Below are 11,748 nucleotides of genomic sequence, written 5' to 3' on the forward strand. Positions count from 1 at the left end.
AGCTCGGCCCCCCACACCCAGCCCATGAGCCCCACCCTTGGCCCAGCGTCCCCCAGCCCACAGGACACAGAGCCCGGCCCTGCAGCGCCCCCCCCCCAACTCCTACACAGCCCCCCACCCCAAGCCCACAATCCCTACCCTGCACTCTCCACTCCAGCTGGGCAGCCCCTCACCCCCAACCCCATAGCTCCCCACCCCTCAGCCCCCCACCCCACAACCTACAGCCCTGGCCCCAGCCCCTGAGCTGCAGAGCCCGACCCCACACCCCCGGCCCAGCATTTCCAACCCCCAGCCCCACGACCCCCCAGCCCTGGCCCCGCATCCCCCAGCCCATGAGCCCAGTCCTGCATCCCCCCACCCAGCCCCACACCCCTCACCCTGCAGCCCCCCCACTCCCCCTGAGCCCCCCATCCCAGCCCTGGCCCCACAGCCTGACACTTCCAGCCCTGCAGCCCCCCACCCCAATTTTGCAGCCACCACCCTGGCCCCACACCCTTCACCCCCAGCCCTGCAGCCTGACACCCCCAGCCCCTCTCCCCCCACCAACACTCCCAGCCCTGTGCCCCCAACCCCCCATTCCAGTCCCATCCTGCAACCTGCAGACCCTGGTCCTGCATCCCCCATCCCCATTTCCACCCCCCCTCCACCCTCACAACCCCTACTCCCACTCCTGAGCCCCCACCCCAAGCCCCCATTCCAGTCCCCTCCCCTGACCTGCAGACCCCAGTCCCATTCCCACGCTCCCCCAGCCCCATTCCCGCACTCCCCCAGCCCCCCTGGCTGCCCCCCCGCCCACCTGCCGCTGTGCCTGGTGGAAGGGCACGGCTTTATCCATGTGCTGCCGGCGGATGCCGCTCCAGCGGGTCCGGTAATCCACGATGGGCGCCTCGGGCCGCACGTACCGGTCGTAGACAACGTCCCCGTCGTAGGACACGATGCTGCACCGGGCCAGGGCGCTGGTCCGGCCCCCGGGGCCCGTGCCCACCATCTCGCAGTCCATGGCCAGCAGCTTGGTGGGCGCCGGGGGGGCTCCGGCCACCGCCCCCCGACCCCTGCCCTTGGTCTTTGCGCGGCCGTTCTGGGGCGCCGAGGGGGCGCCGGTGGATTCGGGGGTGCCCCCGGCAGCCCCCCGACCCTTCCCTTTGGTGTTAGAGGGAACGCCGGTCCCGGCAGAGCCGTTCTCTTTAGGGCACGACGGGGGAGGCTTCGCCGGGGTCCGCCGGGGCCCGCCCCGGTTCGGGGGGAGCTGCTTCTGCCGCAGGACCCCCCGGCGCTCCAGCTCCCGCCGCCGCCGCACGAAGCTCTGGTGCTTTCGGTTGCCCCGTTCCTTCTTGGGGCGGCACTCGGGGGCGGTCAAGTCCACGTTGAGGATCAAATCCCCCATGGCGGGACCGGGGAAGCGGGACGGGGCTGCTGCGGCGGGGGGAGGCGGCTCAGCGGCGGGGGAGCCGCGGCACCGGGGAGCCCCCGATACCCAGGACCCCCAACAGCGGCAGCGGGGACCCCGAACACCCGGGACCCCCCACACCCCAAGCACCGGCACCAGAGAGCCCTCGGCACCGGGAGACCCAACACCTGGACCGCCAAGCACCGGCACCGGGAGACCCCTCGACACCGGGACCCGGGACCCCCGGCACCGGGGACTCCTGACAGCCCAAGCAGCGACACCGGGGACCCCTCGGCACCCGGGACTCCTCGACGACCCCCAGCACGGACCGCGGGACCCCTCGGCCCCAACCCCCCCCCGCCCCTCACCTCCGCGGCCCGGAACCGGAAGCCGGCGGGCGGCACGTGGCCGGCCCGTTACAGAAGTGACGTCATCGGGCCGCGCCGGGAGCTCGGCCCGCGCCGGGCGGCGCGCGCGGGCGGCGGCGGCGGCTCCGTAACGCCACCCGCGCCTGCGTGACGTCACCGGTGACGTCGAAAGAGACGTTACAGCTCACCGGTGTTGGCCCGGGGGGGGTTGTCGCGGCCTGCCCGGTGTCCCGGCCGGCCCGGGGAAGTCGCAGGTGCTCGAGGGCGAGCGGCGCCCCTGGGTGACGTCATGGCGTCGGGGAGGGGGGTGTGTCACAGCCGCGTGACGTCATGGGGGCGGAAAGGGGTTATTGCGTCCTTGCGTGACGTCACGGTCTGGTGACGTATTACGACCGCTGGACGTTGATGGGCACAGCCAGGGGGAGGTGGGGTGAGACCTGGGGTGATATCAGAGCCCCATAGGGACGCGTCTTGCAGTGATGTCAGAGTGCCAGGGGACACTCCCAGGGTGATGTCAGAGCCCCAAGAGTGACATCAGAGCTCCAGGGCTGACACCCCCTCCCGCTGCCACCCACAGGTGCTGCCATGGCAGCTGCTCCCCATCTCATCCTGCAGCCACCGGAGCACCCGGAGCAGCCGCTGGAGAACCCAAGGCAGCAGCAGGAGCACCCGGAGCAGCTGCCAGACCCGGAGCAGCAGCGGAAGCAGCAGCGGGATCACCTGGGGCAGCCGCTGGAGCACCAGGAGCACCTGGAGGAGTCACCGGAGCAGCGTCGAGCCGCTGACATCATCCACCTCCTGAGCCTCTACCGGCCCCTGATCGACGCCTTCGTCATCGTGAGTGTCCCCACGTCTCCCCTGGCCCCCCTCGGCCATGTCCCCCCAGCCGTGCCCCCCGCACTAACCCCCTCCCGCAGGATTTCTTCACCGAGCGGCTGTGGGCACAGCTGCCCCTGGCCTGGCAGCCCGCCCTGGACAGTGCCACCCCCCAGCAGCTGGCCGGGCTCCTGGGGGACCGTGGTGGTCCTGGGGCTGCCTGGCCCCTGTCCCTGCTGGCCTTTGCCGCCGCCGCCCGGGCCCTTGCCTTCCCCCGGGACCGCCCGTGGGGGACCCCGCGCCAGAGCCCCCGCCTGCACCCGCTGCTGCGCCGCCACATCAAGCTCAAAAAGCAGCACGAGATCCAACGCCTTGGCAAGGTGGGTGCCCCCCCTGCCTCCCCTGCAAGCCTCCAGCTCCCCCCCAGCCCCACAACACCCCCTATCCCCACAGCTGCTGCGGCGGCTGAGCCAGAGCACCGGCTGCCAGCGCGTGGTGGATGTCGGAGCGGGACAGGTGAGAGCAAGAGCACACGGTGGGGGGACACAGGGGGGCTCTGGGGGGATCCCCCCACCCCCTCTGAGCACGTGTCCACCCTCCCAGGGCCACCTCTCCCGCTTCCTGTCCTTTGGCCTCGGCCTGTCGGTCACAGCAGTGGAGAGCGACAGCCGCCTGGCCGGGGTGGCCAAGTGCTTTGACTGGGAGCTGCTGCGCGAGCTGCGGAAAACGGGGGCCTCGGGGAACGGGGGGCACCCCCGGCGCCGCCCAAACCACCCTGTCAGGCCCCTCACCCCCCGCGCCCCGCGCCACGTCCCCGGGCGCCTCGACCCCGCCGCTCCCTGGGGGGAATTCCTACTGCCCCCCGACCCGCCGGGGCCCGACCCCGCCGCCCAGAACCCGCTGGGGGGCCCGGGGGGCTCCGAGGACGGGGGGCCGGTGCTGGTGACGGGGCTCCACGCCTGCGGCGACCTCAGCCCGGCGCTGCTGCGCCACTTCGCCCGCAGCCCCGCCGTGGCCGCCGTGGCCTCCGTGGGCTGCTGCTACATGAAAGTGTCGACCGCCCCGCAGCCCCCCGGCTGCCCCCCGCCGGGGTACCCCCTGAGCGCCACGGTGGCGGCGCTGCCGGGCCACCAGCTGTCGTACCGGGCGCGGGAGGCCGCGTGCCACGCGCGGGAGGAGTACGAGGGGCGGCTGCGCAGCGGCGGCGCCCGCCTGTGCACCCACTGCTACCGCGCCGCCCTCGAGAGCCTCATCCAGGCCGCCGACCCTGCCAAGAGGCACCTGGGCCTGCAGGCGGGCAGGAACGCGCACGCCCTCGGCTTCCACCAGTGAGTTTGGGGAGGGGGGACCCCCTTCTGGGACCCTCCTGGCCCCCGGCGAGTTTGGGGGAAAGGGACCCTCTTCTGGGACCCTTCTTGTGACATTGGGGAGCAAGAGACCCCATTCTGCATCTCCTCCCAGGTCCCAGTGATTTTGGGGAGGGAGGACCCCTTTCTGTGACTCTCTTCAGGAGTTTGGGGAGGGGGGACACCCCTTTTTTTGGACCCTTCCTGGGGCCCTGTGAATCTGGGGAGGGGGGACCTTTTTTTTTGGGACCCTTCCTGGCCCCCAGTGATTTTGGGGAGGGGGAGACCTATTTCCTGGGACCCTTCTCATAAGTTTGGGGAGGGGGAACCCCCTTCTGGAACCCTTCATGGGCCCCTGTGAATTTGGGGAGGGGGACCCTCTTTTTCATCCCCTCTTTTTCATCCCCTCCTGGCCCCCAGTGATTTTGGGGAAGGCAGATCTCCTTCTGGGACCCTCCTCCTGAGTCTGGGGAGGGGGGACCCCTTCCTGGGACCCTGCCAGCCCCCCATGTGACCGTCCCCCCCCAGGTACGCCCGCCTGGGGCTGCGCCTGGCAGGGCTGGACCCGTCGGGGGTCCCGCTGGACTCGGGGGCCGTGGAGGCCATGCTGGAGCAGCAGCACAAGGTGCTCGCGTTCTGCACCCTGAAGCAGCTCCTGGCGCCCGTCGTGGAGACCCTCGTGCTGCTCGACCGCCTGCTGTACCTGCGGGAGCGAGGTGGGCACGGCCGGGGGGCCTCCCCCTCCCCTCCTTCTCTTCAACCTTCTCTTCCTCTCTTCTTTTTAGCTCTCCCCTCTTCTCCCTTTCCTCTCTCCCAACCCTCCTTCTCTTCCTAACCTTTCCTTTTCACTCTCCCGACCCTCTCTCCCGATCCCCCTTCTCTCCTGGCCCCCCTCTCTTCCCTCTCCTGACCCTCTTCCTCCTCTCTCCTGACCCTCTCTCTCCCAACCTTCCCTCCCTCTTCTCCCTCCGATCCTCTCTCCCAACCCTCCTTCTCTTCCAAGCTCTCTTTCCTCGCTGACCCTCCCTCTCCTCATTCTGATCCTCTCCCCCAACCTTCTTTCCACCCTCCTTCTCCTCAACCCTCCCTCCCTCTCTTTCCTCTCTCCCAACCCTCCTTTTCCTCTCCACCCTCCTGATCCTCTCTCTCCCGCTCCTCCTTCTCTTTTCTCCTGTTCCCTCTCTCCAGGCCCTCCCTCTCCTCTCTACCCTCTCCTGATCCTCTTCCTCCTCTGTCCTGGCCCTCTCTCTCCCAACCTTCCCTCCCTCTTCTCACTCCTATCCTCTCTCCCAACCTTCTCTCTGATCCTCCCTCTTCTCTCTTTCCTCTCTGCCAACTCTCCTTCTCTCCCTGACCTTACCTCTCTTCTCTCCTGGTCCCTCTCTCCTCTTCTGGCCCTCTCTTTCCTCTCTCCTGACCTTCCTTCTCTCTCCTGAACCTCCCTCTGCCAATCCTCCTGATATTCCCTCTCCTCTCTCCCAACCCTCCCTGTCCTGTCTCCTTTCTCCCAACCCAGCTTTCCTTCCTCTGGACCCTCATCCTCTCCTTTCTCGACCCTCTCTCTCCTTGCTAACCCTCTCCTTGCTCTGATCCTCTCCCGTGACCCTCTCTCTGACACTCCCTCTTGCTCTCCCCCAGGTTTCCACTGTGCCCTCGTGCCCCTCTTCAACCCCCTGTTCTCTCCACGGAACCTGGTGCTCGTGGCCGCGCGGACCCCGCTGGCCGCGGTGCTGGCCGAGGACAGCGAGGACGGGGACAGCAGCGAGGACGAGGACCCAGGGGGCTGAGAGCCCCTCGGGGAGAGCAGAGCCCCCCTGCCCCGGGCACAAACCACAATAAACCCGCGATTTTTACTGCCCAGGGCTGGGTGTGAGCGAGTTGGGGCTGCACCGAAAGTGCCACGTGCCAAAAACATGGAAAATCGAGGGGTGTGTTTATTGCAGAACCCAAGCCGGGGGGAAGTCTGCCCCCCCAGTTAATACCAGTAGGATTTCTTGGCCCGCCGTGTCTCCACGATGCCCATGGCATCCATGATCTCCTCCTCAAAGGTCTTCAGGGACGGCTTGTATGTCTTGGCCAGCGCGTCCTCCACTGACGTGTCCTTGGGGCCGTCTGTGTGGGCGAGGGGACAGCAGAGCTGAGCCCCCCATGCCTTCCCCACGTCCCCCCAGGCCCTCTGCCGCCCCGCTCACCGATCCAGTTCTCGGGCACGATGCCATCCCGGCGTGGCTGCGGGGGCACGGGCAGGATGCGGCCGCTGCGCAGGGACACGCGGACGCGCTCGCCCTCCTCTGTGTACCTCCACTCCACCTCTGTGGGCTTCCTGCGGGCACACGGGTGGTGGGAGGGGGCAGAATGGCACGGGGGGGGCTCAGCGGGGTCTCCTCAGCCCCCCCTCAGCTGTTACCTGTCCTCAGGGTCCACCAGGCTGATCTGGTTGAGCAGCAGCGGCGCCTCGCTGGCGATGTAGGTCCCGGAGTACTTGGCCGTGCGGTTGATGTAACGGTAGTGCTGCGAGGGGATTCGGGGTCACCGACAGCCCGTGACCCCCCCCCAGCCTCCATAGCACCCCCCGAATCCCCCCCAGCCTCACCGTGTTCAGCCCTTCCACCACGACCCAGTTCCGGGGGCGCACGACCTGGGTGACCCTCCCCTGCTTCCCCGCGTCCTTCCCGGTCAGCACCTGGACCTGTGGGGGGAGAGGGGGTACAGCTGGGACCCCCAGCCTGGCCGCCAGCCTGGAGGGGGACCCTGGGGGGTATGGGGAGACTCACCGTGTCCCCCCAGAACACCTTCCAGTCGTCCTCGGCGATGGGCTCCACGAAGACCTTGCGGCGGCGCTGCCCAGGGGGGTTGCGGAGCCGGGCGGCCGCGCTGTCGGGGGGCCACGTCCCGTGGCGGTACCCCAGGGGCAGCCGCGGCCGTGCCGCGCTCAGCAGGGCCGAAAGCCGCATGGTGCTGGGGGTCGGGGGGTCAGGGGGGGCCCTGTGACCCCCCGGGGACACCCCTCGTGCTCCCGGGGGTGATGGGTGTGCCGGGCTGGGGGGCAGGCAGGGTGATGCTGGAGCCCCCTGCCCCCCAAAGGGGAGCCAGGCCCTGGCAGAGCCCCCCCACAAGGAGGATCCGGGTGTCTGGTAGAGCAGCCCCCCCCAAAGGGGATATGACACCCAGCAGAGCCTCCACTACCCCCAAAGAGGACCCAGGGGTCCCACAGGGGCACCTCCCACCCAAACGGGATTCTGAGGTCCCCCCATCCTTAAAAGGGATCCAGGTATCCTGCAGAGTCCCCTCATGCCCCCCAAGGGGACCCAGGGATCCCACAGACCCCCCCCGACCCCCCAGAGGGGACCCAAACCCCGGTGGGGCACTCCCCCACTCCCAAAGGGGAGCCAGGACCCAGAAGACACCCAAAGAGACCCAGGGATCCCGCAACGTTCCCTCTCACCCCTAAAAGGGGCCCGTAGATCCCTCCCTTACCCCCGGAAATGGCACCCAGGGGTCCCGCAGAGCCCCCCCCGCCCCCCAAGAGGACCCAGGGGTTCCGCAGGGCACCCCCCATTCAAAGGGGATTCTGCGATCCTGCACAGCCCCCCTCATCCCTAAAAGGGGATCCAGGGATCCCGCAGAGTCCCCCCACACCCCTCCAAAGGGGACCAAGGGATCCCAGAGACGCCCCCCCACCCCCAAAGATGACCCAGGAATCCCGCAGACCCTCCACCCCCAAAGGGGACTCAAACCCCGGCGGAGCACCCCCTCGCTCCCCAAGGGGAGCCAGGCCCCAGAAGACCCCCCTCCCTCACCCCCAAAGGGACCCCCAGGGATCCCGCGGAGCCCCCACCCCCAAAGCGCACCCGCAGAGTCGCCCACCCCCGGAAATGGCACCCAGGCATCCGGCAGAGGCCCCCTGCCCACAGAGGGACCCGAGACCCTACAGAACCCCCCCTACACCCCAAAAGAGCCCCACAGACCCCCCAAAATAGTCCCGGACCCCCCCCCACTCACCTGCGTGTCCCGCGCTCCGGGGGGGCGGGGCCTGGAGGGGGCGTGGCCGTGTGGTGTGGGCGTGGTCTGGCGCGGTGCAGGCCGGGCCGCGCGGGCCCGCCAGGGGGCGCTGCGGAGCCCGCGGGAGGGAGTGTGGTGGCGCGGTGCACGCCGGGAGCTGCAGTCCTGCCGCGCTGCACGCCGGGAGCTGTAGTCCCGCCGCCCCCCCCGGTGTCCCCCTCGGTGATCCCGGTCCCTGCGACCCCTTCCCCGAACCCCGCCGTGGCTCCCGCGGGGTCCCGGCCCGCCGAGCAGCGGCTGCCGGGAGCTGTAGTCCCGCCGGGGCTGGCGCTTGGCCACGGCTCCATTTTCTGCTGCTGCCCTGCCCGTCCCCCTGGGGCTGGTCCTGGGGGACACCAAGGGGTCCCCGCTGTCCCCTGCGTGGGGATCCGGGCACGGCCAAATCCTCCCCCCCGGTCTGGCCTCTCCCCACAGGGTTGAGTATGTGGAACAGGGCAGTGGTCATGGCCCTGAGCCTGCCAGAGCTCAAGGAATGTTTGGACAACACTCTCAGGCGCATGGTGGGATTTTCAGTGTCCTGTGCAGGGCCAGGGGTTGGACTTGATGATCCCGATGGGTCCCTTCCAGCTCAGGATATTCCATTACTCCAGAGGTCAAGGAGTGCTTGGATGTCGGGATTTTGGGACTGGGGAGATTTTGGGGTGTCCTGAGCAGGGCCAGGAGTTAGATGATCCTGATGGGTCCCTTCCAACTCAGGATGTTCCATTATTCCATTACTCCAGAGGTCAAGGAGTGCTTGGACGTCGGGATTTTGGGATTTGGGAGGATTTTGGGGTGTCCTGTACAGGGCCAGGACTCAATGATCCTTGTGGGTCCCCTGCAGCTCAGAATATTCCAGGACTCCATGGTTTCTATTTTATTAAACATCTCCCCTCTGAAACCTCCCCCTGGCTCTTTCCCTTTCCCAGTCCCAAGTCCCAGCCCCTGCTCTCTCCCAAGAGCAGCCCCAGATCCATGTGCTCCAGCCCCACACCCCAGAGCTGCCAGAGCCCCTCTGGGAAGCCCAAAGGGTCCCCAAAACCACCCAAGGGGTTGGGTAGTGGCCGACCCAGGGCCCGGAAAGCGCTTTAAAAAGGCAAGAATCGCTTTTATTTCAAATCAACTGCTCAGCCCCGAGGAATCACTAATACAAAGCGTTGCACCCACGGCAGGGCGGGCGCTCGGGGTCGGTACCGGGCTGCTCTGCATTCCTCTCTCTCTCTCTCTCTTTTTTTTTTTTCCTTTTTGTGTGTTTTTTTTGTTTGGTTTTTTTTTTCTTTTTTTTTCCTTTTGAAATTTCATTTTTGGGGTCGGTTTCTGCCGTCCAGGAGCTCCGGACGCGACGAGCCAGCGAGGGCGACGCCGGGGCAGCACCCGGGAGCCAGCGGGGTAGGATCAGCTCTCTGGGGAAGCTGCTACAGGCTGTGGGGGCCAAGAACAGACCCGGGCACGCTGTCACACCCCACAGTGCCAGGGCTGTCCCCCCAGGCCCAGGGCAGGCGGGAGGAGCCCGGCTGTGGGGCACAGGGATCACCACACCACCCTCACCTCTCCTTGTGGTCTCTGACCTCCTCCTTGCCCTCCTGCTTGGCTTCGTTGGCGTCCGGCGCGTCGGCGGCGTCGCTGTTCTTCTCTCCTTCGCCCGGGTTGGCTTTGGGCTCCTCCTTGGGGGCCTCTTCGTTGTCCACCTTCTTCTCCCCTTCCTGCCCCTCCGCATCCTTGGGGCGTTTGGGGGAGTCCTGGGTGGGGGGAGAGCTCGGCTCAGCCCAGCCCCCCTCGCCCAGGTCCCCGTTGTCCCCAGTGTCCCCCCCTGCTACCTCCAAAGCATCTTCCGCTTTCCTCTTGATCCCAGCTTTCTCGTTCTTGTCCTTGGACTGCTCGTCGATCACCAGCTTCCCCTCCTCGTCGCTGCTGCCCTCGGCGTTGCCCTTCTTCTCCCCATCCCCATCCGGCTCCCGCTCGGCCGCCTCGGGGCAGCTCTTCTTCTGGGTGGGCTGGGGAGACACCGGGGGCTCACAGAGGGGACACAGGAAAGGGACTGGGGGGGGAAGGAGGTGCTGGGACCCTCCAGCTCGTGACCCACCTGGTAGCCGGAGGCTTTGACCGTGGGGTTGTTCTCGATCTCCCACAAACCTTCGCTGAACCCTTTCCGCTTGTTGGGTTTCCCGAACTTCTCCTTGCACTCCTCGTAGGGGAAAAGGTCTTTGGGCCCCAGGAATGCCCTGTGCCAGGGGGTAAAAGCGGTGAGGGGGGGCTCTCCCAAAGGCCCGGGGTCGCCCACCCCGTCAGCACCCCCTGGGCCCCGGCTCCCACTCACGTTTCGTGGGTCCCGAAGAAGAAGACTTGGTACTTATTGGAGGAGGATTTTACTGCAGCTTCTGGCATCTCATCAATCTGTGACAAAAAAGATGGGGTGAGAAGGGAGGGAAGAGCCCCCCAGGGCTCCCCAGATCATCCCAGGACATCCCCCCAGCCTGGCGTCCCACCAACAGGCACAGCCTGGGGAGGGAGGAGAACACGATTCCTTGGGAATTCACCCACCAGCTGGCAATAGTGGCCAATGGAACAAGTGGCTGTGCCCACCAGAGCGGGGTCACAGGGGTCCCCTTCTCCCACCCCCCCGTAAGCCCTTGTCTAGACCAGCTCAGACACACTCAGCAAATTCAGGCGCTGCCGGCAGTGCCAGCAGAGCCAGAGGCGTCACCTCCAGCCTGGGGCACAGGGATCGGGGTGCTCCAGGGGACACCGTCCTGCTACTGGGACCCCCCAGCCAAAACGGGGTCACCAGACAAGGGGACAGCCCGGCAAGGGCTGTGGGGTCAGTGGGCAGACGGTGCCAACCCCATGGGCAGGTGCTGCTCCACCGAGCGTGAATAATCCCGAGGCGCCAAGCGGGAAGGGAGCGAAAGCAACTCTGGCTGCTTTTTATAGCATCTAAAAATAACCCCCCCTGCAGCCAGCAGCCATAAATTCCCTGAGAAAGCCTCAAAGGGAGGTGGAAGGAGCCGAAGGAGGATGCGTGTGGGGGTCTCGGGGCGGGCGCTGGCACGTCACCAGGCTGGAAGGTGCCAGTGCCGGTGCCCAGGGGTGCTGGGTCCCATTCCCAGCACTCTGCTGACTCATGGCACAACCTTTCCCAAGGCACCACAACCCCCCCGGCTCGCTGAGCCTCAGTTTCCCCAGCCAGCAGGGCCAGGGTGCTGCAACAGGACTCCCGTCACTGGGGTTTCTCCCCTCTTCCTCCCAGCATGTCACCAACCCATCCCAAACGCAATGGAGGGCCGAGGTTTTCTCTTTGTTTCATTCCCAGACCTGGGAATGGAACCAACACGTGCCCCTTTCCCAAGGGGCAATGCTGGCACAGTCCCAGGGGCAGCCGGGCAGGAGGAGACACTGGCGAGGGGCTCCGTGTGGGCACTGGGACACGGTGGATGGTTGGAGTGACATCCCATTCCAGGGTGGGATGTGCCTTTGTGCCATCCCCACTGCCCAAACAGGCATCCAGGCCATTCTGCACCCATCCTCTTGGATCCAGGTGTGTTTTGGGATTGGTGATGTGCCTCCACCCAGCGCCCCAGGGCCACCACCACCATCCTGCCCCAGTGTCCCAATGCCCCCTGCTCCCCACAGGCACAGGAACATTCCAGGAGCAGGGATGGTCCCTGCTGGTGCAAAGGTCAGTCTGGCCCTGGCAGCAGCCCCCAGCAGGACCCTGGCCCATGGTGGCAGCCGGGAGCAGCAGCTCCATCCCCGCGTGGCACCGACGGCGGTGGGGGAGGAGGAGGAGGAG

General features: G+C 67.1%; 4 protein-coding genes across 8 annotated transcripts in view; 1 reads left to right on the plus strand and 3 right to left on the minus strand.

The window, feature by feature from the left end:
• The window catches only part of ISG20L2 (interferon stimulated exonuclease gene 20 like 2), a 7,057-nt gene extending 5,262 nt beyond the window's left edge, over positions 1–1,795 (minus strand). Inside the window, exons 1-2 of the mRNA XM_017808392.1 lie at positions 1,756–1,795; positions 797–1,413 (exon numbers count right to left, since the gene is read on the minus strand). Of these exons, the coding sequence (XP_017663881.1) occupies positions 797–1,384 (588 nt within the window). The 5' untranslated portion in view covers positions 1,385–1,413; positions 1,756–1,795. The remainder of the gene's footprint in view (positions 1–796; positions 1,414–1,755) is intronic.
• Positions 1,796–1,864: 69 nt separating this feature from the next.
• On the plus strand, positions 1,865–5,803 carry RRNAD1 (ribosomal RNA adenine dimethylase domain containing 1). Of its 4 annotated transcripts, none has more exons than XM_017808648.1 (7): positions 1,865–2,036; positions 2,333–2,592; positions 2,673–2,951; positions 3,025–3,087; positions 3,175–3,899; positions 4,446–4,633; positions 5,556–5,803. In XM_017808648.1, exons 2-7 carry the CDS (start codon positions 2,341–2,343, stop codon positions 5,702–5,704), a joined length of 1,656 nt encoding a protein of 551 aa, XP_017664137.1. In that variant the 5' UTR covers positions 1,865–2,036; positions 2,333–2,340; the 3' UTR covers positions 5,705–5,803. The 4 variants fall into 4 exon arrangements, with proteins under 4 accessions (XP_017664137.1, XP_017664139.1, XP_017664136.1 ...); XM_017808650.1 differs by having other exon boundaries at positions 1,865–2,009; positions 3,046–3,087; XM_017808647.1 differs by having other exon boundaries at positions 1,865–2,009; positions 5,556–5,802.
• Positions 5,804–5,831: 28 nt separating this feature from the next.
• MRPL24 (mitochondrial ribosomal protein L24) lies at positions 5,832–7,938 on the minus strand. 2 transcript variants are annotated; one of them, XM_017808652.1, is made up of 6 exons: positions 7,920–7,938; positions 6,692–6,875; positions 6,511–6,606; positions 6,325–6,428; positions 6,110–6,240; positions 5,832–6,029 (listed from the first exon to the last, which is right to left on the minus strand). In XM_017808652.1, the coding sequence occupies exons 2-6, from the start codon at positions 6,869–6,871 to the stop codon at positions 5,893–5,895; spliced, it is 648 nt and encodes a 215-aa protein (XP_017664141.1). In that variant the 5' UTR covers positions 6,872–6,875; positions 7,920–7,938; the 3' UTR covers positions 5,832–5,892. The 2 variants fall into 2 exon arrangements, with proteins under 2 accessions (XP_017664141.1, XP_017664140.1); XM_017808651.1 differs by having other exon boundaries at positions 6,692–6,956; positions 7,920–7,936.
• Positions 7,939–9,045: 1,107 nt separating this feature from the next.
• HDGF (hepatoma-derived growth factor) overlaps positions 9,046–11,748 on the minus strand; it is a 7,045-nt gene continuing 4,342 nt past the window's right edge. Inside the window, exons 2-6 of the mRNA XM_017808643.1 lie at positions 10,276–10,352; positions 10,042–10,180; positions 9,776–9,952; positions 9,507–9,697; positions 9,046–9,380 (exon numbers count right to left, since the gene is read on the minus strand). Coding sequence (XP_017664132.1) covers positions 9,374–9,380; positions 9,507–9,697; positions 9,776–9,952; positions 10,042–10,180; positions 10,276–10,352 — 591 coding nt within the window. The 3' untranslated portion in view covers positions 9,046–9,373. The remainder of the gene's footprint in view (positions 9,381–9,506; positions 9,698–9,775; positions 9,953–10,041; positions 10,181–10,275; positions 10,353–11,748) is intronic.

The sequence above is a fragment of the Lepidothrix coronata genome, unplaced genomic scaffold (assembly GCF_001604755.1).
Source record: "Lepidothrix coronata isolate B3197 unplaced genomic scaffold, Lepidothrix_coronata-1.0 Scaffold23, whole genome shotgun sequence".
Taxonomy (NCBI): domain Eukaryota; kingdom Metazoa; phylum Chordata; class Aves; order Passeriformes; family Pipridae; genus Lepidothrix; species Lepidothrix coronata.